This window comes from Ochotona curzoniae, unplaced genomic scaffold (assembly GCF_017591425.1).
Source record: "Ochotona curzoniae isolate NIBS_2020 unplaced genomic scaffold, NIBS_Ocur_1.0 contig_1, whole genome shotgun sequence".
Classification (NCBI taxonomy): Eukaryota; Metazoa; Chordata; class Mammalia; order Lagomorpha; family Ochotonidae; genus Ochotona; species Ochotona curzoniae.
In genome coordinates this window covers 35,128,170-35,151,715 of record NW_024464918.1, presented here as the reverse complement: position 1 = coordinate 35,151,715, position 23,546 = coordinate 35,128,170, and the positions used below count along the sequence as shown (strand labels likewise).

Genomic DNA, 23,546 nt, shown 5'->3' with positions numbered 1-23,546 from the left:
CTTTTTCTCTTTGTTTCTCCCTGTGTCACTTCTGCCTTTCAAATAAGCAAAATAAACCTTTTTAAAAAGTATATTGTTGGCACATAAATAGTAAGAGAAAATAGAATCATCCGCAAACCGCATACATGTAGGAGTTTGGTATATGTTGCTTACACTATCTTATATCTTAATAAATTGGTACTGGGAACATTATATAAAAAAGAATTTGGATTTATATCTCATTGTGTGCAGTAAGGATAAGACTAAGTGTATTAAGCATTATAAAAATTAAAATTGTAGTATTACAAAAGAAAGCGTGAGTAAATTCATATATATCTGTGGGATGGAGAAGACTAGTCTAGGTTATGATATAAAATCTGGAGACCATAAAGTAAGATTAATAAATTTGACATAGTTTTTGAAAAATGTGGAGATTTTTATTTCCCAGGGACAAGCCACATCCTATATTGAATGGCAACCTGGAAAACATTTTTATAATGCATAATACCAACTATTAATTTTTTGTAGAGTGTCTAGTAGACAGGGCTGGTGTGATAGCATAGCTCTTGGGCTCCCACAAATAATCAGTCTTTACAGTGTTGTGTTTTAATCGGAAATACTTGTACAAATCTACCTGAAATGAGTGATACATAGATAAGTGAACATACTGGCCACTGATGAAGCCCTGGAGTGTGTTTTTAGGTGTGTTACAGACCTTGATGAATTGTAACTTTGATAGTTATAGAGAGTGAAAGTTCTGGAACCTGTTTGTTGATGGGTTAGGGGAAATGAGAAAAGAAAAAGAAGAAAGCTTTTTTCATACTAGTCTGTACAATGTTATGGACCTAAATTAATCTCTTATTAAAAATGTAACTTTTTATTACATGGATACAATTTCAAAAGAGTAAACATTTATGTACATATAGCAAGATACAAAATTCTCATCTATTTCCTTCCATTCCAACATTTTTCTTACAATGTTAGTATGTTAACTCATGATGGGTTTATTAAATGAGTTTGTTGACTACTTTAAAATCTGCTGTGTTTTCTTTTTAAAATTTTTTATGTTTATTTGAAAGAACATGAGGGAGGAATGAAGGGGGAGAGAGAGAGAGAATGAATGAGCAAGAGGGAGCAAGCTGTCTTCTGTTTCCTGCTTCAGTTCTCCAAATAGTCACCAACAGTCAGAGTTGGGCCAAAGCTGCAGCCGAAAGCCAGGAACCCTGTCCAGGTCTCTGACATGAGTGACAAGCACCCAGATATTTGGATCATCACCCACCATAATCCAAGGCACAATACCAGGATGCTGCAATTGAAGTAGACCAGCTCAGACTTAATAGTTTGGTATGGGGTACTGGCGTCTTAACCTGCTGCCCAACAATGCCAACCCGCTTTTCTCAGTTTTAATTTTAAACAAGGGAAAATATTAATAGTTACAGCTTACATAAACAAGGCATTTGAGATGTCCGATAACTTTTAAGAGCACTATTTTAGACCAGATAATTAAAAACTGTCTTACTATGTTTGTCACTGTTAATGAATGTGCTAGCTATGATAATATAGAAAAATGCTCATGATTTAATAATGTTGGTGAGAAAAGTAGAGTGCAGACTCTGTAGATATTATTGTCGTACTTATGTGAAAATAATGCTAATGAAAGGGCAAAATCAAAATGGACATTATATTAAAATTGTATTATTTTGAATTATTTTATCCTTGACTTTTTAACCTTTTTTTATGCTATGATGAACAGTTTGTTAAAATATGAATGGGTATTATATGTGTTTCAGAAACTCTGTAGTGATGCCCAAGTTAAAGTCTTTGGGAAATGCTGCCAGCTGAAACCCGGAGGAGACAGTTCTTCCTCTTTGGATAGTTCTGTGACTTTGTCTTCTGATGGAAAAGACCAATGTCCTAAGTACCAGGTAAGGTCACTGATGTCATTTGTTTGCTAACTCATTTCCAAACATTCCCCTCTTAGGGACTTTAGGGTGTTACAGTTATTAGACATTATCTTCCTAGAGCTATCATTGTTGCTGTAGAGATAGATTTTGCCATAAGAAAAATGTAAGAGATGTCAGTGTAGAGAGGAAGAGGTCTTTCTCTTTTTGTTTCCTAATTCAGATTTATTGGGCTACCAGAATAAATTCTAGTTTTGTTTACTTTCTGATTATTGAAGTATAAAGATAAATGGGAAATATGAATGAAGTTCACTGTAGTGTGAAATTGAAGTGTAACTGAAATACATAATTAGAATTACATATCTTTAGTTTTCAGCTGTAATGTAATCTTAAACAGAATAGCTAAATTGGCATCACATCAGTAGCTAAATCAGTAGCTAAGAACTTCTTTATAAACTTGTTAATATTTTACATACGATAAATTTCATGCTAAGCAGATGTTATCTGATGTAAATTTGTGTCATTCAAGTTTGCATGAGTCTCCAGTGTTTCAAATGTATCAATATCAAAGCAGAATCTTAGGCTTTTGTAATGACATAGTTATGTTTTGATGGATGTTAGTTTTTATCAATAAGACAATATTTTAATGCAAGGATTCTGAAACTAGTGCAATCTAGATGATAGAAATGGACAGTTCTCTCTCCCCTTTCTTAGTTCTAATTCACCCTAGACACAATGGTGAACAGATTCCTGCTAGTGCTATGCCATGTAGCACAACTAGCATTCAAGCCATTCTCAGATTTAGGAGGTTTTAAAATTCAGATAACTGAAAACTTTTCTTTATTCCATTTATTTTATGGTTAAAAATAAGTATCAACAAACTGATACCAATGGTAGCAATCTGAACATAGTGGTTGTAATCTCACTTTGTGTATCTCTAGCGATTTTTTTTTCCTTTTTAGCAAAAAGAATTGAATTGGTGTAACATAGTTCATTATATTTGATAAGATTTGATTTTGGGTAACTAAATAATTATCTTTGATTTATACATGTTAGGATAGATAATTAGCTCCCAGAAGTTAGCATGTGGAGAGAATACAGTTCTTAAGTAAGGCATTATGAAAAGCAGAAATAATAGTAGCACCTTATTAAAACCAGTTACAGTGTTACTCATATTTACTACTTGGAATATATTAAGGCAGGCAAAAAGAACTTCAGTAGCAGCTTTTATGACTTCATAAAATTCAAACCGTGTTTTACTGTGTTTTGCTTTTTGAGGATTCTTTTGTATAGTAGTAAAATTCAATGTCTTGATATTTAAATTCGTATAGCTTACCTAATGTAAGAAGTAATTTAGTAAACAATGGAGTTAGGCACAGCAAACATGAGCTTTGAGTGCCAGCATTGTAGCATAGAGGGTTAAGTCACCATCTTAAGGGTTAAGTCACCACCATCTGCTAGAATTACAAATGGATGCTGGTTCAAGTCCCAGCTGCTCAACTTCCAATCCAGTTCTCTGCTAATGTGCCTGGGAAAGCAGTGGAAGATAGCCTAGGTGTTTGGGCCCCTGCACCCAGATGGGAGACTTAGAAGAACTTTCTGTCTCCTAGCTCTAGTGTTGTGGCCATTTGAGGTATGAACTGCAGAGAGAATATACCTCTCTCTCTTTCCCTCCCTCTTTCTGTAGCATTGCCTTTCAGATGAATAAGATAAATGTTTAAAATGAAATGAGCTTTAAAGGGAAGACTTTCACTTACATCATAAGCCAGAAATAAGTTAGATTATGAAATATAGCTGACATTGATTGCTCAGAAAAGGGCCAAGTCCCTGTGGGTAGGCATTTGGCACAGAGGTTCAGATCCTCTTGGGATGCACAGATACCATATCAGGGTGCCTGGGTTCATGTCCTGCCTCAGCTTCTGATTCTAGCTTCCTGCTGCCATGTATCCTGGGAGGCAGCAGGTGATGGTTCAAACACTTGGGTCCCTGGATGAACCAGATAATTCTGAAACATGCTTTCCTGTTAGTCTAACTTGTGAGGCATAGAACTGAATCCATATTTCCTATCCTTAGGTGAGTTTGTGAAATGCCATTTTTTTTTCAATTGCATGTTTTGATGCCCTAAGACAAATTAGACAAATCAGACTTGAAAAACATAGAGAATATTAGTGGATATTTAGTAGGTTATTAATGAGATTTGCCTTGGCATCTAGATAGTAATCACATTTTGTTTCTAGGTATTTTTCTGACTCCTGTGAAGACAAACAATAATAGAAAGCAGTAACTTTTAATCAAGAATTCACTGAAAATATGACATTCTAATGTTTTCAATAGATCTTGGTTTTTAAATTAAACCTCAATAGGGACACTTAGTATAAGGTCTAATCTTTATGTGTTTACATCTATGTGCAATATTGCACAGCAGATCTCCTCTCTGGAGCTTACTGTTTGCCTAAAACTTAATGCCCATTGGTTAGTAGACTCCAATTTCTCTCTCCCTTGTTCTACCACTGTTCTGCTGTTTCTATGAATTTGATTGTTACAAATAATTTTAAATGGAATCATGGAAGTATTTATGTTGCGGGGACTCATGTAGTATCCTCAAGATTTACTCACGTTGTTGCATTTTACAGAATTTTCTTCTTTTTTAAGGCCAGACAGAAATCTCTTATATAGCACACACTATCTATTGATGGACATTTAAAGTTGTTTCTACAGCTTGTCTACAGTGAATGTGAGAATGCTAATACCTCTCTGGCATCCTGATCTGAATTCTTTGACAAATACCCAGAAGCAGAGTTTCTACATCATATGTTAATATTCTCTCTCTCTCTTTTTTTTTTTGAGGAATTGTCCTGCTGTTTTCTGTAACAGTTGTACCATTTTGCATTCCCATTAACAGTGTGCAAGGGTTCTAGTTTGTCCATATGCTTACTAACACTTGTCTTAATTTTTGATAAGAGCAAAGCTGATGGTTGTGTGAGATGTTTTGATTTACTGTCATTCATTTGTATGACTTCCTTGAGGAATGTCTAAGTCAGTCCATCTCAAAATCTGTTTATTGTTATAATTTTTTTAAGCTATAGCATTGTAGGGACTTATGTTGTTTTGGGAGGTTAATCCTTTGTCAGATCCAGCTTGCAAATAACTTTCCTCATTCCACAGCTTGCCTTCTCAGTCTGTGAACTGTTTCCTTTGCTGTGTATAAGCCTTTTTATCTGAAAAAGTCTCATTGTTCTGTTTTTGTTGCCTAAGTTGTGAAATCGTTGCTAAAGCCAATGTCATAAATATTTTGTTCTGTTTCTTCTTTTAAGAGTTTTGCAGTGTTAGGTGTTACGTTTAAAAATGTCTTTGGGGCCAGCACTATAGCCTAGGAGGTAAAGTGCTCGCCTCCCATACGGATGCTGATTCTGATCCTGGCAGCCCCTTTCACATCCAGCTTCTTATTGTGGCCTGGGAACGTAATTGAGGACGGCCCAAAGTCTTGGGAACCTGCACACGTGTGGGAGACCTAGGAGTTGTTCCTGGCTCTTGGCTTCGGATCGGCTCAGCCCTGGCCGTTGTGGCTACTTGGGGAATGATCATCAGACGAAAGATATTTCCTCTCTGTCTCTCTTCCTCTCTATATAGCTGACTTTTCAATAATAATTAATCTTTTAAAAATGTGTTTAATCTTGTTGATTTTTCTGTCTTGTGTATCAAGTTTTATTTTATTTTAAAAGATTTATTTATTCTCATTGCAAAGTCAGAAATACAGAGAGGAACAGACAGAGAGGAAGACCTGTCTATTGATTCATTCCCCAAGTGGCCAAAGTAGCTGGAGCTGAACTGAACTTGTCCAAAGCCAGGTGCCCGGAGCCCCTCCAGGTCTCCCATACAGGTGCAGGGTCCCAAGGCCTTGGGACATCTTCAGCTGCTTACCCAGGCCACAAGCAGGGAGCTGCATGGGAAGCAGGGCTTCCAGAGTTAGAACTGGCGCCCATATGGAATCCCGGTAAGTTCAAGGTAAAGGCTTTAGCTGCTAGGCTACCATGCTGGTCTGTGTCAAATTTTATTTTGCATGTGAATATTCAATTGCCTTACCTTTGGTTGAAGAGATTGTCCTCTCCCTATTATATATTATCTTATTTTATTTATTTGCTCAGAGTTTTATTTATTTGTCAGAGTTACAGAAAGAAAGGTTCATACAGAGAGAAAGCTCTTTCATCCTCTGACTTACTCTCCAATTGGCCAACGTGTCCAGAATTGGGCCAGACAAAAGCCAAGGAGCTTCATCCTGGTTTCTTGTGTGACTGCAGGGGCTGAACTGTTTAGGCCATGTTTCATTGTTTTCCCAGGTACATTAGCTCCTTGAAGATTACTTGATTGTCCTGTGAATTTATTTTCGGTCCCTATTCTGTTCATTGGTCCCTCTACTTTTATGATGGTACAGTAGTGTTTTGATAACAGTAACTTTGTGATGTATTTTGAAATTAGGAAGTAAAAATGCCTCTACCTTTGTACTTTCTCAAGGTTGGTTTGGATATTTGTGGTCTTTGTCCTCCCAAGTGAATTTTAAGAGATTCTTTTTTTTTGTTTGTTTTTCATTTTTATAGCAAATGCCAGTGAAAGTTTGTTACTTTGCATTCAGTAGTAGATCATACATATATCCTTTTTTAAAAACACAAAATAGATACAAATTGCCTCAGTTGTATAATAGCAGTAGTCAAAATTACTCTTGTATGTTTATTGATTACTCTTGTTTTCTGCTTTGGAGAATTGTTGCACATGCATAAGACCTGGTTAAGCATGTTCCGGTGACTTGTGGACTTTGTGGTGCTGTGTTAAACTGCTGCTTGGGGCACTCACATTCTGTGTTAGAGTGCCTGGGATGGATTTATGCCTTTGTGTATGAACCAACTTCCTGGTAATGCATACCTTTGGAAGTTATGGTGATAGCTGAAGTACTTGGTTTCCTGCTACCATGTGGGAGAACCAGATGTACTTGGTTTTGGCTTTGGCCTGGCTCGGCACTGGTTGTTGCGCTATTTGGGGAGTGAACCAGAGGCTGGAAAACTCATTCTCTCTGTTTCTCTTTTTCTCTCTCCTCTCTATCTTTCTAACCTGTCCCCTATCCATCCTTCTCTGATGTGCTACTTTGCAAAGAATGAATGAATAAATAAGTAAAATTAAAGAAAAATCAATATTCCTTTGAATATCATTTATGGTAATAAAAATCTGGAAGTGACTAAAGCTCGTATTAGCAAAGGGAAGTGCTCTGATAAACCATGTGATTTTTTCAAACAGTAAAATCTATAGATTTTTTTTAAAAGATTTATTTTCTATTATTTTTTTATTGGAAAGGTGGATATACAGAGAGGAGGAGAGACAGAGAGGAAGATCTTCCGTCCGATGATTCACTCCCCAAGTGAGTGCAACGGCCGATGCTATGCCGATCCGAAGCCAGGAGCCTCTTCCAGGTCTCCCACGCGGGTGCAGGGTCCCAAAGCTTTGGGCCGTCCTCGACTGCTTTCCCAGGCCACAGGCAGGGAGCTGGAAGGGAAGTGGGGCTGCCAGGATAGAGCCGGCGCCCATATGGGATCCCGGGCGTGCAAGGCGAGGACCTTAACCACTGCGCCACCGTGCTGGGCCCCAAAATCTATAGATTTTAAAAGGAATCTGTACAAGAATTGTTATATTAAGTGAAGAAAATCAAGTCACAGAACAGCATGTACTTCATGGAGTGAAAATTCTCAAATCGAATATCAGTTTAATAAAAATATTTGAAATAGTCACAGATTTTGAATGGTGAAAATTTATGAATGCTGTGGTTATTATTTAGGGTTCTCGGTGCTCTTCTGATGCTAACATGCTCGGGGAGATGATGTTTGGCTCGGTAGCAATGAGCTACAAAGGATCCACCTTAAAGATTCATCAGATCCGGTGAGTTTTCTGATGTTGCAAAAAAGGAGCTGTTTTTACGTGTTCAGTTTTTTTAAGGAAGAGGCAGTTTTATGTGATTCTCACACAGTTGAACAAGGCAGATGCTGTTTATAATGTTGTATTGTTTTAGTGCTACTTTATAGCTCTTGTATCATGCTCTGAAATTTGATTTATGCAATTTTATTTCTAATGAAACAAGAAAAAAGTCACTGCGCTTTTGATATCTTTGTCACCTTCTCTTTTTCTTGATAGTTCCCCTCCACAGCTGATGCTCAGTAAGGTTTTTACTGCACGTACTGGTAGCAGTATCTGTGGAAGCCTAAATACGTAAGTGTTTATGGGTGCTGAGGGTATAAAAATAATGAAGTGTTTCTAGGATTGCATCACAAATTTAAATTCTTTGCCCTTCCTTAGTTTGAAAATTTTAAATGCTGGATTGCCTCCTCATTTGAATTTAGTTGAAAGACAGATGTGGTTTTCATTTCTTTCATTTACCTAAAGGTATATCTGTAAATAAAATGTTGAATTCATTTCCTTCATTGTTTAATACTACCAATTTTCCATTTGTGCTTTTGTGCTCAGAATCTGTAGGGACATACTTGGTTAGCCCAGAAGACTGAAGTGACCTGGGGACAGCCATATGGGTCTATACGTATAATACATAATGTGATGGTCACAGGAGAATCATTTGCTGTTATTGACAAGGTTTGAGTAGCAAGACTGAATTAGTGCAGGCATGTGTCATAATGTAACAGGTGAAACACTGAGGCTAGAGTTAGGTGGTAGTAGACCCCTGAGTTGGATTCTACAGAAAATATGTCAAAAGTGGGCTCGCTGACTAGTCAGGAGTGCCAGAGACGACAACCCAAGTTCACAAAGAAGTAGGAGGCCACAAGGAAACTACTTGAGACATGAAAAATTCTCTTCAGCTTCCAGCAATTATGAAGTTAAATTTCTAGTTACTATAGTTATTTCTTCTAAGAAGGAAGAAAAGAAAAATCTCATCTTTTAAAATAGTGTATACACTTGGGAGCCAGCATTGTGGTGCTTTGGGTTGAACTGCCATTTGCAATGCACTATCCCATACAGGAGTGTGGATTGAGTCCCTGTCTGTAATGCTTCCGATCCAGCTCCCTGCTAGTGTTCTTGATAGAGCTTTTGAGGATGGCCCAGTTGAGCCCCTGCTCCCGACATAGGAGACCAGGATGGAGTTCCTGGCTCTGGTACCTGTCTGTGACCTGGCCCAGACCTTGCTGTTAACAGTTATTTTGGCGGTGAACCAGCAGATGGAAAGCCTCTCTCTGCTTATCCCTCCCTCTATGACTCAGCCTCTGAAATAAATGACTGTTTTACAAAACATTGTGAACACATAAAAATACCTTGATGCCTAAAATACTGATTTTTAAAAGCGTTTAATATGAACGCAGATGCAGATCTTAGATTGGCATCTCTGATTTTAGCTTTTATCATCTCAGTTTCTTCATCTTTTCTAGTATGTCCCCCAACCTCAAGATTATTTATTTGCTAGGGTTTTACAGGGGTCCTGGGGAAGAAAGCGAAAGAAAAAGATCTTCCATCGCTTGTTCATTGCTCAGGTGGCTCAAGCACAGGTCTGGACCAGCTCAAAGCCATGGACTAGGTGCCAGGAACTCTGGCCTGGTTTCCCACACAGGTGCCAGGGCCTCAGTAATTGAGCCATCTGCTGTTGCTTTGCCAGGCACTTTAGTAGGGACTTGGAATGAAGGTGGAGGAACCAGGATTTGAACCAGCACTCATATGAAATGCTGGTATTACATGTGTTGGCTCAAAGCTGGGAACTGAAAATTTGAGTACTGGTCTCCTGTTAGAGTGGCAGGAACTCAGAGTGTTTCTTGAGGCAAGACCACTTCGTCGACCATTTTTAATGTGTGGTCTAAAGACAATTTGTAGGTAATTGGATCAAGATGATGCTTCTTCCCCCGCAGCAGACATTTAAGAAGTCTTTTCAGATCCAAATTATGAGGGCAAAACCTTGATTGTAATTTAAATTTTGGTTAATAATTTTTTTTTTCTGTAAAGGACCAGGTAATGAATATTTCTGGTTTAATGACACATTGATGTATTAAACCTTTTATCCCTGACTCTGTAGCATTAAAGTGACAATAAACAATACATAAATGAAAGGAATGGTCATGTTCCAATAGTTGTTTTTATTTTTTTTTTTGCTTTGACTGAAAGAGTCATCAGACACAATTTGCAAACCCTTGATTAAAATGCTTGCTTATCATTAATAGTTTATGTTTAATATATAAATCAGGGAAATGTAAAACTTAAGTGTTTTGCGCTTAAAATTTCATGGACATTTGTGAAGAATTGCCACTGAATGAATAGAATGAATGTGGAATGTTCTCTCCTCCTATAGGCTGCAAGACAGTCTTGAATTCATCAATCAGGACAGTAACACGCTGAAGGCTGATAATAACACAGTTATTAATGGACTACTAGGAAATATTGGTAAATAGTTCTTTGGTTTTTGTAAGTTTAAAAATGTTTACAGTTGGGAGGGTTTTGAAGTTAAGGAAGGTTTTGAGGTTAACTAAATACATTTGTTATGAAACTAAAGAATGTAAGTGAACAAGGCATTTAAAATAAAAGTGTGTTTAACAGTTGTATTAGTTGGAAAGCATTTTTCATATATTAGGAGATAGTACTTTGAGAAAAATGCTGAAGGTACATCTAATTTCTCTTTAAGGTTTTTTGTTTTTACTTTCAAATTGGGTGTATTTTTTTGTAAATACTATAATTGATATGAAAAGCCCCTTACTAGCTCTCTAAATTTAAGACTCATAATCTGTTGTCTTTCTTTTTTTTTTCCTAAAATAGAAGCCGTTTTAAAGTGTTTTTTAAACAAGTGATTCAGATGAACAATTAGTACAATTTGCTGTCTTTAGAAGAATTTTTAGAATATTAACTTAATTTGAAAATTTGGTGAACAGATCGAGTTGAGTATTTTTTTAAGTAGCAGACTGTTTCTGAAATTTTCTGAAGTTTCTTGTTTCTGTCTAGAAAGCTTGACTTAAATTGTTGCTTGACCATATTTTCACGTAAAGAAGTGTGGTAGCTCAAGGAGTATACAGCAAATAGAGCAGTATGAATATCATTCTCATTGTTTAGGAAGAACTATTTATATATTTATGAAGATTTATTTATTTGAAAGGTAGAGTTAAATATTGACAAAGAGAGATTGATTCATCTACATCCTGTTGGTTCATTGCTCAATGGCTGCAACATCTGGGGCTGGCCAGGTTGAAGCTGGGAGCTTATCCAGGTTCCTCATGTGGGTGCAGGGGCCCAAGCACTTGGATTGTACTCCATTGCTTTTTCAGGTACATTAGCAGGGAGCTAGATAGGAAATTGAGCAACCTGGACTCGAAATGGCACACATATGTGATGCTAGCTTTGCAGGTAGCACAGCTTATCACACTGTGTGTCACAGTGCCTGCCTCAAGAACTTTTATTTATAACTAATTTCAGTAAATAATTAGTAGTAGTATGTATTAGGAAAGTTTTTGTTCTGACTGAACAGCATAATATTCCAATTATTTTATGTAATTCATGTTTGTTAAGATGAACAACCATTTGTTAAACACCTAGTATGGCGTAGTCTCTGTTAAGTATGTGCTTTATAACCTGTATCTTTTGTGGAAATGTAGAAGTCCCACTTTTTTTTTTAACTCACTGGTTAATTACTTCATTGATTTTAGTAAAGTAAAATAACTGAGTCATTTTTATTTGTATTTTGATACTTAAATCTCCATAGATTCTTTAAAATACGTTTGTTTTAATAATACAAAGTGTACTTTTTGTGTTATGTAAATTTTGCTGTAATGTAGGGATGGGGAACCTTCATTTTTCTGGCAAACTTCATTTAGATATTTATTTCTTTCATAGACTTTACACAGTATTATCACTTGAAAAATTAACCTGCCAGAGATTTATTGAATTTTGGAGTCTTGCCTGCAGTTGCCTTGCCAGGGCCAGACAAATTTTTGTGGAAATTATGTGGCTCCTAAGCTTCATGTTCCCTTGCCCTGCTATAAAGGCCAGACATACTCATCCTTGTAATGCAACAGAACACTAACCAGTTTACAATTGACTTTAAATCATGGATGTTTACTTGCACACTCCTAAATATGAATTGAGGGTATTTGAACACCAGTTCTTTCTCTTTGAATTTTCAGTTATTCAGTGAGTAAACATCATTTCAGGCACTGTGCTGGCATTTAGTATTCAAAGGTGAATTATACAGTTTTGCCTCAGTGAACTTACAGTTTTTGGGAGTCAGAAAAGTAACAGAACATGTATATCACTATATATTAACTATAGTTAATATTTACCATGCATTTACTATAGCATCCTGTAGTAAATTCATGAACAGGGTTAAGAATGAAGTATGATAAAAATGAGCTGCAGCACCTGGTTCACTCCTGGATAGCTGAGAAAGAATGCTTTTTTGAGGACACATGGCCTAGGCTTGAAGGATTACCCAGATGTTGGCGGTCAGCAGTGTTCTAGCAAGGAATAGTGTTTCACACATAGACCTAGGAAAAAGGAGTGAAGAGAATGTGAATCAAGCATTGTGGATAACACACACAGTAGGAGAAAAGTAACTGAAAAGAAATAAAGAATTGACAAGAACTAAAGACACTGTAAGAATACAGCAACATGATCTGGTCACATTTGCATCTACAAAAGAATATCCTAACTGCAGTGGGAACGGTTCAAGTGAGCAAGTGAGATTGGGATGAGCTCCATCTCCCACGGCTACTACACTAACCCAAGTGACAGGTATTGGTGACCTCAAGTAAGACTGTGTTATGTGTTGGTGAGGATCCAGAGTTGCTGAGAGATTCATGAAAACATAGCGAGTGAACTGGACTAAATAATTAGATGGAAGAGGTAGGACATAAAGAGGAATCAAGGATAAAACTTTGTTATTTGGGTGTGTGTAATTGCTTGGTATTGGTGCAATTCATTGATAGGAGTAAGATTTAGAATCATGGCTTCAGGTTTATGGATGTTGAATTAAAGTTACTGGTAGTATATTCAAGTGAATATATTCATTATAGGTGTATTTTAGTGAAGGTTCTTAAAACTTAAGTTTCATCAAGCTTTTCCTCACTTGCCCAAAGTCCAAAACCAGTCCTTATTGATGAATAGTTTTTCTTTAAGGAGTGTTTCAGTGATCTCATTTCCTTCTTTCTTGGGTTCTAACATTTTCAACACATGAGGTCTAAAGTGTTAATCTGCACCTAGCCAATGCAAAGAGATGATGTATGTGAAAAAGCATGTCTGCTTAATAAGTATCTCAGCCTGAACATGATTTTTGTCACTTCCTTTGTCACTCAGTAATAACAAGCCCTGCCTACCTATAGGAAGTTTAGAAACAGTCTCTGCCTGAACTGCTGCTTCCCAGAAACTGCTTCTTACTGTGGAAGAGGAAACACAACTCTTTGGACCACTACTTCATTTGAAAGTGAAACTGGATAGTGGGAGGCTAATATAATGAACATTCATTAAGCAAAAGTCGATCTAGGTCTGTAGTATTCCCAAGTACAGCAGAAGGCAGAGCTGAGAACAGACTGAGAGGGGAATCTTTTTTTCTAAGATGGAAGCAGTTCTTGAATGTTTTGGTCTCATGACCCCTTTCTGAATGCTGAAATCATTGAGAACTGCAGACAGCTTTGCTTTGTGGGTTACCTTTATTTGTGTGTACATTATATGAGTTGAACATCTCTTATCTGAAAATCCCAAATCTAAAATACTCCAAACTCCAAAATTTTGGTGTGACACCACAAGTGGAAAATTGGGTATTATGAAATGTTGTTTTGTGTATTGAATGAGTAAAATTAAAATTCCCTCCAGGACATGTGTATAAGATGCATACAAAACATGAACTGAAAGTAATTTAACACCCAAAATTGTGTTAAACTTGGATACCATCTTTTTTTTAAAAGATGTATTTATTTTTTATTGAAAAAGAAGATGTACAGAGAGAAGGAGATGTATAGAAAAAAAGATCTTCCGTCTGCTGATTTACTCTCCAAGTGGCTGCAGTGGCTGGAACTAAGCCGATCTGAGGGCAAGAACAAGGAACTTCTTCTGGGTCTCTTGTGCAGGTGCAGGGTTCCAAGGCTTTGGGCCATCCTTTACTGCCTTTGCAGGCCACAAGCAGGGAGCCGGATGAGAAGTGGCCCCGCCAGGATACAAACTGGTGCACATATGGAATCCTGGTGCATGCAAGATGCTTTAGTCATTAGACTGTCATGCAGGGCCCTTGGATGGTAAATTTAAAGTGTCTGTGTGCAAATTAATTCTGAAATCTGAAAAACATGCAAACTTGAAAAGCAGTTCTAGTCCCAAGAATTTTGGATAAAGAATGTTCAAACTGTATTACAAAGTAAAACTAAAAATTTTAGAAAGTATGGGTTTAGTAGTTTGTTAAAACTAATAATCTTTTTATGTTAGCAGAAGTGATGTATTTCGTGAAATAACTATTTTCCTAAGCAAATAAAACTTAGAAGAGTAACATTGTTATAGGCATTTAGATTTTTTTAGTGTCTGGCTTCATAGACATGTTTACTCCAGCATGCAGTCTTTTTTAATAAGTTCTTTTAGTTGAAATGTATCATGAAAACGCTCTGTCACAGATATGTAGTCGGAAAATGGAGGACCTTAAAGAATCTTAGGAGTTTTCTTAGATTGTTGAACCACATTTTGAGAACTGCTATATGTCAGATTAGCTATTTGGGAGAAAGGCAGAACAGAATTGCTTGTGTTTAAATGTTTGTGGGAAAGAAGTTGCAGGGAAGATGAAATCAAAGATGCATGGGATAATTAGTAGAGGGAGATTTTTAAAGAAGGCAAAAGGAGTTGGGGGTCCTATCTTAAAATTAAGGTTTGAAAGAGGGAGGTATATCAGAAATTTTTACTAAGTAAATTACTAACATCATTAATCTGAATAACATTAAGTGTTATTACCTCATTTTAAAAACGATTTATTTATTTTTATTTGAAAGACATTGACAGGAGAGACACAGATATATCTTCCACCCGTTGGTTCACTCCTTAAGTGGCCACAGTGGCTGGAGCTGAGCTAATCTAAAGCCAGGAACCAGGTGCCTTCTTTGGGTCTCCCACATGGATGCAGAGGCCTAAGGACTTGGGGGTCTGCTTTCCCAGTCCCCGAGCAGGGAGCTGGAAGGGAAGTGGAGAGACCAGGACACCAGCTATTACTACTTCTTAGGTACGAAGGAGGCAAGGATGAGTGAGAGTTTGAACAAGTTTAGAAGCAAAGGTAACAGGAAAAGGAAGGCTCTCATCTGTACACTTGCATGTATGTTCATACTCTAGAAAATAAAGTCATAACCTGGAAATAAAGATGTGGCTCGAGGAAGAACTTAAGGAAGTACCCAAGTTTTGAACTAACAAGACAAAGTAAGCATAGAGAAAATTCGAGAAAAAGCTGACCATTGAGACATAGAAGACATGTGCTATGATTATCCAGATTATCACAGAAATGTAATATCTTTTAGGAATTTGAAAAGTAAATTGTCTCTTTTTAAACCAGTAAGTCCGCTATTGTGTTTTAGGTGTATTTCTTACGTGACTGTTTTTAAACTAAATTGATCAGGCATGACTAACAGGTAACCTAGTTGCTTGCTTCCAGGCTGTCATGCCATTCTTGGGTCTTCAGACTGTTACCTTCTCTTGAATAAGCGTGTAACAGCCATTTCTCCTGCCTGCTGAGATTCTGATCCTTACATGCCACACTGGTGTCCCTGGTGCCATTGATTTATAACTTATCATTAGGTTAGGAAAAAAATTCTTTGTACATTTTTTTGTAAATAAGATTGTTTTTCTCTATTTGCTCCTTGTTGTTTGCTGTATGCTAAGCGCTTACATAGTTTTCTCCTTACTGTAATCACAGACAGTACTATGATCTCAAAACTGACATTTTTGAAGTTTATTTGGCAAATGCCAAATTACATATGTAGGTTAGTGTGTTTTTTCTAATCTTTTATAGCATTAAGTATTTGAAATAGTTTTACCTCATATAGCAGAAACATATTTCTAGTATATACAGATTTATAAAAACAGGCATAAAACTGTTGTTTGATGTATACCATAACCAAAGGGGGACCATTTGTTTCAAAAAGGGAAGAAGCCATCTGGAATTATTTGAAAGTATCCATCTATATCTGTTGGTCTGTTCTTTTGCTCTCTTTCTTCTCACACATGGTGGCTTCTCTAACAGCCCTCTTTCCTGTGTATTTTACGTTTTCGCCATGTAGGTCTTTCACAGTTCTGCAGCCCCAGGCGGGCGTTCTCTGAGCAGGGTCCGCTCCGCCTGATCAGGAGCGCCTCTTTCTTTGCAGGTTTGCCATGTGCTGTGTGGGTAGACTAGCTGGTGTGCCCCAGCGGCTAGACTTTGTAGTTAAGCTGTGGAAACAAGAGAGTATATGTGAATGCATTTGATGAGGCGGTAGCCAAAGGAAAAAAAAAATTGCGTGAATAGTATGAAAACTTATTCTTACTTCCTACTTAATGTTATTGAAGTTTCAGAAATGGAAATTTTTTAAATTCTAGGTTTTCATGTCTCAGATGATTTTAACATCAGAATTTTAAACCAAAATTTCATATGAGCATTAGTTTTGAGACTACTGCTTCAGACACTGTCTTGTTTCCATGGCTTGAGTAGCTTTTGTACCATACGTTACCACTTGCAGAAATATCCTGTTACTGTAAAATTCCTGATCTACACTATTTCATGAGAGCAATTTTTTCTTGGAGCTAAGACTTAGATGAACAAGTACCGCTGTAACCTACATGAAAAGGCGCATGTGAGTCTGTTTGTTTATATCATTGCATTGATTGTAGAGTGCATATTCATGCTTGTAAATCCAGTTCTCTAATGATGTTCCATATTTTCACACATTTCATATGCAGTCACCTAGTGTGAAAACATTCTGGTAGATAATTATCAGAATGCCAACAAATTTACTTAGTTTTTCTGTTTGGTATCTGTGTTTTGATTATTATTTATTTTTTGCTCTGCTTGTTTTGATTAAGATTTATTTTCCTTAAAATATTAGACATGAATAATACACTTATTATAGAAAATTTGGAAAAATGGAAAATAAACAGCAAATGTTAGTCATTTTGTCATCTAAATAAGTATGATTTTTAAAATTAAGACCATAGAATTCAAATAAATTTATTTCTATTTAAAATTTTTTAATTTATACCATATTTGTTTCTAAACATTGATATAAGTAGGATGGGTCAAATGAACATGATATTTGCTTATGTTATCCCCAGGAACCATCATTTGTACTGTTTAATATCTTTTTTTAGTGTATTATATTGAGTATGCTCCTCAATATAAATTTTGGTGACCCTTTTCATCTGTAGATGCTGTAGAGTAGATTATTTTCATACTATCTGTGAACTCAGATAGCTCTCAAAGCTTGTTCAACTGAGTAGTAGCTCTTGGTGTTGGGTTGGTGCCATGCTGCTGAATAAAGGAATGCACTATGTTTAGCATGATTTGATTTGCTGTTTGATAAAGGAGCAATGTCTACCTGAATAACAGTGTATTTTGTAACTTAGAATTCTGTCTTGATTCACAGTTCACAGCAACCCAATGGACATGCCTGGAAGGGAGCTGAATGAGGACAGAGACAGTGGCATAGCTCGCTCTGGTAATACTAGATTCAAGTTTTCATGTGTTTTTAAAATGATCTGTGTTAGCTGTATCAATTTGATTAACTCTGTTTTTATCATGTCACTGTTTGTGCATAATTTTTTCATATTGTTATTAGCCTTACAAGAGATTTGCAGAAAGAGTAAACAAAAATCTCCTAAAGTTAGTATTTTTCATGTTTATGACTAAGTGTGCCTTGTGGAGCATGACCAGGTTGAATACATGCTGGCTTAGCCTTACTACTAGAGGAAAGTTTCGCTCAACAGAGTGTTTAGCAACCCTAGGAGAAAAGACACATTTGTTTATGTCTGTTTGCCACTGACTATAATTTAAATTGTCAGATTATTTTTGTCCAAGAAGAGCTTAAGTATTTTGAACCAATGTCATGCATATTTCTTGCAAATATAGACTCTTCTAAAAGTTGTATATTAATACGCATGCTGAAGATTAAAAAAGGGGAATGTGTAGAGCCCAAATTCTGCCCACAAGGAGTGTGGAAAACCAAGAGTCTACTGGGAAAAGAGGTAGGAAACACATTGTTTCAGAGAATTGGGGTCAGAACAAGTTTATTAGAAAGATGAAATTTGAGTTACGTCTTCAGCAGTAAATAGGAGCTGTCTGCAGAAAGGCACAGGAAAAGGGCATCTTTAGGGTAAACATATTTGTTGGGGCCCAGAGATCAGTGTGAGTGGGTGGAGGAGTTATCTTGGGTGGGAATCTGAAGCTTAGTTCTCTGTGGTTATCCCCACATGTTGTGTCATATGACTGTTGTCCAAATTGCTTATGATTTAGTTTTTTTAAGCAATATACTTTTATTTCAGATATGTGATTATTATGATAAATGACCTAGTAGATTATTTTTTAAACATTTTAGGAAGAAATGCATTCTATTTAATTAGTAACTGAATGGTGTTACAATTACATTGTTTTGGGAATAGTGGAACATAGTAAATATTTTGTAAATACTTAAAAAATCAGAAGATGCTCAATTTTAGAGTACTTACATCTTCAAACTTTTTTTTTTTTGGAAAGAACCTTATGCTTATTTTTTATATATTACATTTTTTATATAATAGATTAGCTTATAAGAGGTTATTTCCCGAAGAACAAAAAAATTTCTTTGGTAATACAGGTATTAAATAGTATTATCTGAACATAAACCTATTTTTAAATGTTCTCAATTTATGCTATTTGCAAAATAATGCTAGCTATGAGGTGAAATAGGTCAAAATTACATTTAATGGAATAATTTGTAATTCTGTTTCAATCTTTTGAATAAGGCTATAAATAATTTCTTATAAAAATAGAAAATCAATCAGACTATCGTTTGAATCAAAATTTTCATTTCTAAATGCAAAAATTGCCCATGTCCTTTCTCATAAATTCATAGTAAATATTGCTAAAATGTATAAAAATATAAGCCAGATATTCAATAAATAAGCCCTATCCTTTGAAATAAATCCTGTGATTTGAAAGGTAAAAATCACATAATTGGAACAACAGGCATCACAACTTAATTCACAGTTATCAGACACAGAAAAACTGATCTTTTTAGATCATCATGATCAATACACAGTTTAGGAGACTTTGATTAATTCATGACCATATTCCTGCTCTTTGACACTGTTCTCCAGTTCTTTCAAAAAACATGCAGTCTGTGAAGAAACAGGCACCGAGCATCACAGCTTTTCTTTCTTTCTTTTTAAGTTTAGTTTAATTTTTATTGGAAATTCAGATATACAGAGAGGAGGAGAGACAGAAAGGGAAAATCTTCCCTCCACTGGTTCACTCTCGAAGTGGCCACAATGGCTGGAGTTGAGCAGATCCAAAGCCAGGAAGCAAGAGTTTTCTTCTGGGTCTCCCAACATGCGTGCAGGGTCCCAAGGCTTGGGGCTGTCTCCTACTGCTTTTCCCAGGCCACAAACGGAGCTGGGTGGGAAGCAGGGCTGGTGGGACATGAACTGGTCCCCATATGGGATCACAGCGCGTGCAAGGCAAGGACTTTAGCCGCTAGACTACCATGCTGGGCCCCACAGCTTTCATTTTCACAAGGTCTAAAGGGAACTGGATCCCAAAGTTGGCAGTATCTGTAAATGCCTCTTTCAAAAACTCAGGCCACTACTTAGAAATACTCAACTTTACCCTAGTTATCCAGGGCCCCAGGCTGGCTATCTAGACCCACCAGCTAGCTACGCAGTTGCTGGTCCAGGCAACTTTCCTGGACATAGTCAGCCTTGTGGACCTGCAGTGGGACCGTGGATGCCAGCATCACTAGCTCTGTGGAACTGTCCACCTGGATTGGAATATTTAGCTCAGATTGACCAGCTACTGGTTCGTCAGAAAGTTGGACTACTAGAAACCATAGTATATTTTGAAACTTAAATATGATATTAGGAATAACCTTGGACAGAGGGTTTTCCTGGCAATGGAAGACACTGATTGCTGTGTTTGAAATTGTTGTGGAGCATCCAGACCTTTTACATTGAGAACTGGTAACTCTGGAGAAACCGCTAAGATGTAGCAGTTGCTGTTTCCCCTGCTGCCTTCAGAAGTTAGAAATTCAAGCTCTTCCTGGTGTAACAATAGGTTATGTAACTCAAACATGATTTAGTTTTAGGAGAAATGAAAGTCAAATCATAGTGTATATTGTAATACCTGGGAGTACATCATAATAATATTAAAAGCTTCCCAGTGTTTTCAGGGGCCTAACCAGAGCCTCTGTTTTAACTTGGAGAAAGGCTTGGCCTCTTTTAGGAACAACAAAATGAAGAACTCATCTGTTGTTTCTTATGGATAGCTAGGATTGAGAAACACTACCCATGCAGCGAGAGTTACATTTTTTTTTTCAAATAATCTCACCCTTCCATTATTTTTTTTTTAAAGATTGATTTATTTAGTTTGAAAGTCAGTGTTAGAAAAGGATTGAGAAAGAGACCGTCCATCTAGTTGTCATTAAAGATTGGAAGGTGACATTAATTCTGTGTCCTTTGTTTTCTCCAATTTTAAGTGGCAGGGCTTGGATAAACTGAGCTGCAAGGGTGCTTGAAGTCAGTATGTTCTTTAGGGTTTATTTAATACTGAAATACATCAAAATGTGTTTTTCTTAATACAGCATAGTCTTACATTTCTCCCTGAAGTTACTTATGGCTAGTTGTGCATGCCCAATTCTAGATTACTAGTTTATCATACTAATTGATAAAATGTGGACTTTTCAGGAAGGTGTTTAGAACATATCCGATGGTGATCTGCATATATAGGGCACAGTGCTCAAAAGAATACATCTTGATGAGAATGTCTCAGTTTTTAGTATTAGTATCCAAAAAAATTTCTCATCTGTGTTATACCTTTTATAAATGATAGCTTCCCTGTTTTGATTATGGATTTTTAATACATGGTTGTAATCATGCAGTTGGAAGTTAAAATATTGTCAAATCAAAATAAGCCTGAATAGCACATTTTATCCTCTCTAGCTCCTATGGCGGATCCCTAAACCCCTTAAAAAATAGAGCGTTACAGTGTTCAGTACCCCAGGCATGCAACATCTTCTGGAGTGTGGAGAAGGGTTTTTGAAAGGAAATAATCTCTGCACTTGGAATTTTAACAATTCCTGTTAGATTGTACTGCAATTTATGTCTCACCTCTAAATGCTCCAGAGAGGACTCTGTAGCGTTCTCTCATTTTGGGAGCTTAATGGTGAGAAACTTGACTCCATGCACAACATCTAGGAGTGCTTCTACATGACTTCTCAAAGGCCCCGCAAGGACTTTTTTTTTCTTTAAAGATTTATTTTCTATTATTTTTTTATTGGAAAGGCAGATATACAGAGAGGAGAGACAGAGAGGAAGATCTTCTGTCCGATGATTTACTCCCTAAGTGAGCGCAACGGCTGATGCTACGCCGATCTGAAGCCAGGAGCCTCTTCCGGGTCTCCCACGTGGGTGCAGGGTCCCAAAGCTTTGGGCCGTCCTCGACTGCCTTCCCGGGCCACAGGCAGGGAGCTGGAAGGGAAGCGGGGCTGCCGGGATTAGAACCGGCGCCCATATGGGATCCCGGGCGTGCAAGGTGAGGACCTTAACCACTTGTGCCACCGCACCGGGCCCAAGCACTTATTTTTAAATATAGCTCTTTTTATTAGAAATCAACTGCTTTAGTAAGTTTTTTTTTAAAAAGATTTATTTTTATTGGAAAGGCAGATATACAGAGAGGTGGAAAGACAGAAAAGAAGATCCCCCATCTGATGGTTCACTCCCTACGTGACCACAACACCTGGAGCTGAGCCAATCCGGAGCCAGGAGCTTCTCCTGGGTCTCCCACGTGGGTGCAGGGTCCCAAAGCTTTGGGCCAGCCAGAACTTCTTTCCCAGGCCACAAGCAGGGAGCTGGATGGAAAGTGGAGCTGCTGGAATTAGAACCTGGTGCCCATATGGGATCCCGGTGCATTCAAGGCGAGGACTTTAACCACTACGCTATTGTGCTGGGCCCTGCTTTATTAAGTTTTAATAGCATTAGATTCCCTGGAATTTAAGGGTTACAAGGGTTGGTTTAAGTTAGGAGATAGTTTTGTGCACAAAGTTAATATCTTGTAAAGCAGCGTTTTTGTTTTTGTTTTTTTTTCTGGATAAAGGGAAATGCCAAAAGTAGATTCTCTCAGTCTCTTGCCAATACACTGTTAACATGTGGTTTTTCTCTGAGACCATGCTACAAAAATGATATTTTTTTAACCATTAAAAAATTACTTCTTTGTTTAAACATACAGAGGGGAGAGGGAACAGGAAACGGAGAGTACCCATTCCTGCTGCTTCACTCTGCAGCTACCTTCATTGGCCAGGGCTGAACAGGAAGACAATCCAGATCTCCCACATGGGAGGCAGGAATTCCGGAGCCGGAGCCATCACTGCTGCCTCCCAGGTGCTCCATTCGCAGGAAGTTGGAGTCTGGAGCCAGAGTCTGTGTATTCAGCCAGAGTGCACCTGTGTGAGAAAATAGGCATCTGCACTGCTAGGCCAACTGCCTCTCCCGAATGTGTTTTTTAAATGGAAATGGTCGAAGTTTATGAAGCAAGATGAAAAATTTCTGTCACGCTGCTCTCAAATTTGTTGAAATTTAGCATTGTGTAGCACCACTATCAGTTTACACATTACGATTATTGTTTTTTTGACTTAACAGCCTCTCTAAGCAGCTTGCTTATCACTCCGTTTCCCTCTCCAAACTCCTCACTTACTCGAAGTTGTGCTAGCAGCTACCAGAGACGTTGGCGCCGCAGCCAAACAACAAGTTTGGAAAATGGGGTATTTCCAAGATGGTAAGTTGGAATATAAACAGGATTAAAGTTCCTTAAATCTAATTTTGTATGATTTTTTTTAGGGCCTGAAATTGTGTTCTGAGTATTTTAAGACTGGAACTGAAAACTTAAAAAACATTACATTTTCTTAATGTTGTTAGATGACAAAATTTATCACTGTATTTATTTTTAGATGTGCAGTTCATTGGCATTAAAAATCTCCCATTATTATTCATTATTCCAACTTTTTCTTCTTCCTAAATGACAATTCTTTACTCATTCCATGTTCTTGCTTCCCCTGCCCTTCCTACTAATGTTCTCTATGAATTTGACTACTGTAGGTACTTTATATAAGTACATTCATAGAGTACTTGTACTTCTATGTCATTTTAGTATAACATCCTCAAGGCTCATCCATCTTGGCTGCATGTGTCAGAAATCCATTACTTTTTTTCTGTGGAGGACCAGCATTCCCCTGAATGCACATGACACATTTTATTTGTCCATCTGTTGTTGGACATGTATGGCTGCTGTGAAATGAGTGTGTGCCCAATTCTTTGATGGGATGGGCTTGGAGGGGTGGGCGCAGTTTAGATGCTCAGAAATTGAGCTGCTGGACCTTACAATAATTCCTTTTATTTATTTTTTGCATAAGTTCTCTGTTGCTTTACACTTTGTACCATCTTATATCACCACAAATAGTGTGTTAGGGTTCCAAT

General features: G+C 37.2%; 1 protein-coding gene across 4 annotated transcripts in view; it reads left to right on the top strand.

Moving 5' to 3' along the window:
- The window catches only part of FNIP1 (folliculin interacting protein 1), an 84,419-nt gene that overhangs the window by 32,216 nt on the left and 28,657 nt on the right, over positions 1-23,546 (top strand). For 2 of the 4 annotated variants that reach the window (XM_040971371.1, XM_040971355.1), the window contains exons 3-8: positions 1,770-1,904; positions 7,702-7,802; positions 8,055-8,129; positions 10,204-10,295; positions 17,474-17,545; positions 22,713-22,848. In XM_040971371.1, the coding sequence (XP_040827305.1) occupies positions 1,770-1,904; positions 7,702-7,802; positions 8,055-8,129; positions 10,204-10,295; positions 17,474-17,545; positions 22,713-22,848 (611 nt within the window). Of the gene's footprint in view, positions 1-1,769; positions 1,905-7,701; positions 7,803-8,054; positions 8,130-10,203; positions 10,296-16,135; positions 16,220-17,473; positions 17,546-22,712; positions 22,849-23,546 lie in introns of all 4 variants that reach the window. The other 2 variants (XM_040971346.1, XM_040971363.1) reach the window with 2 other exon arrangements.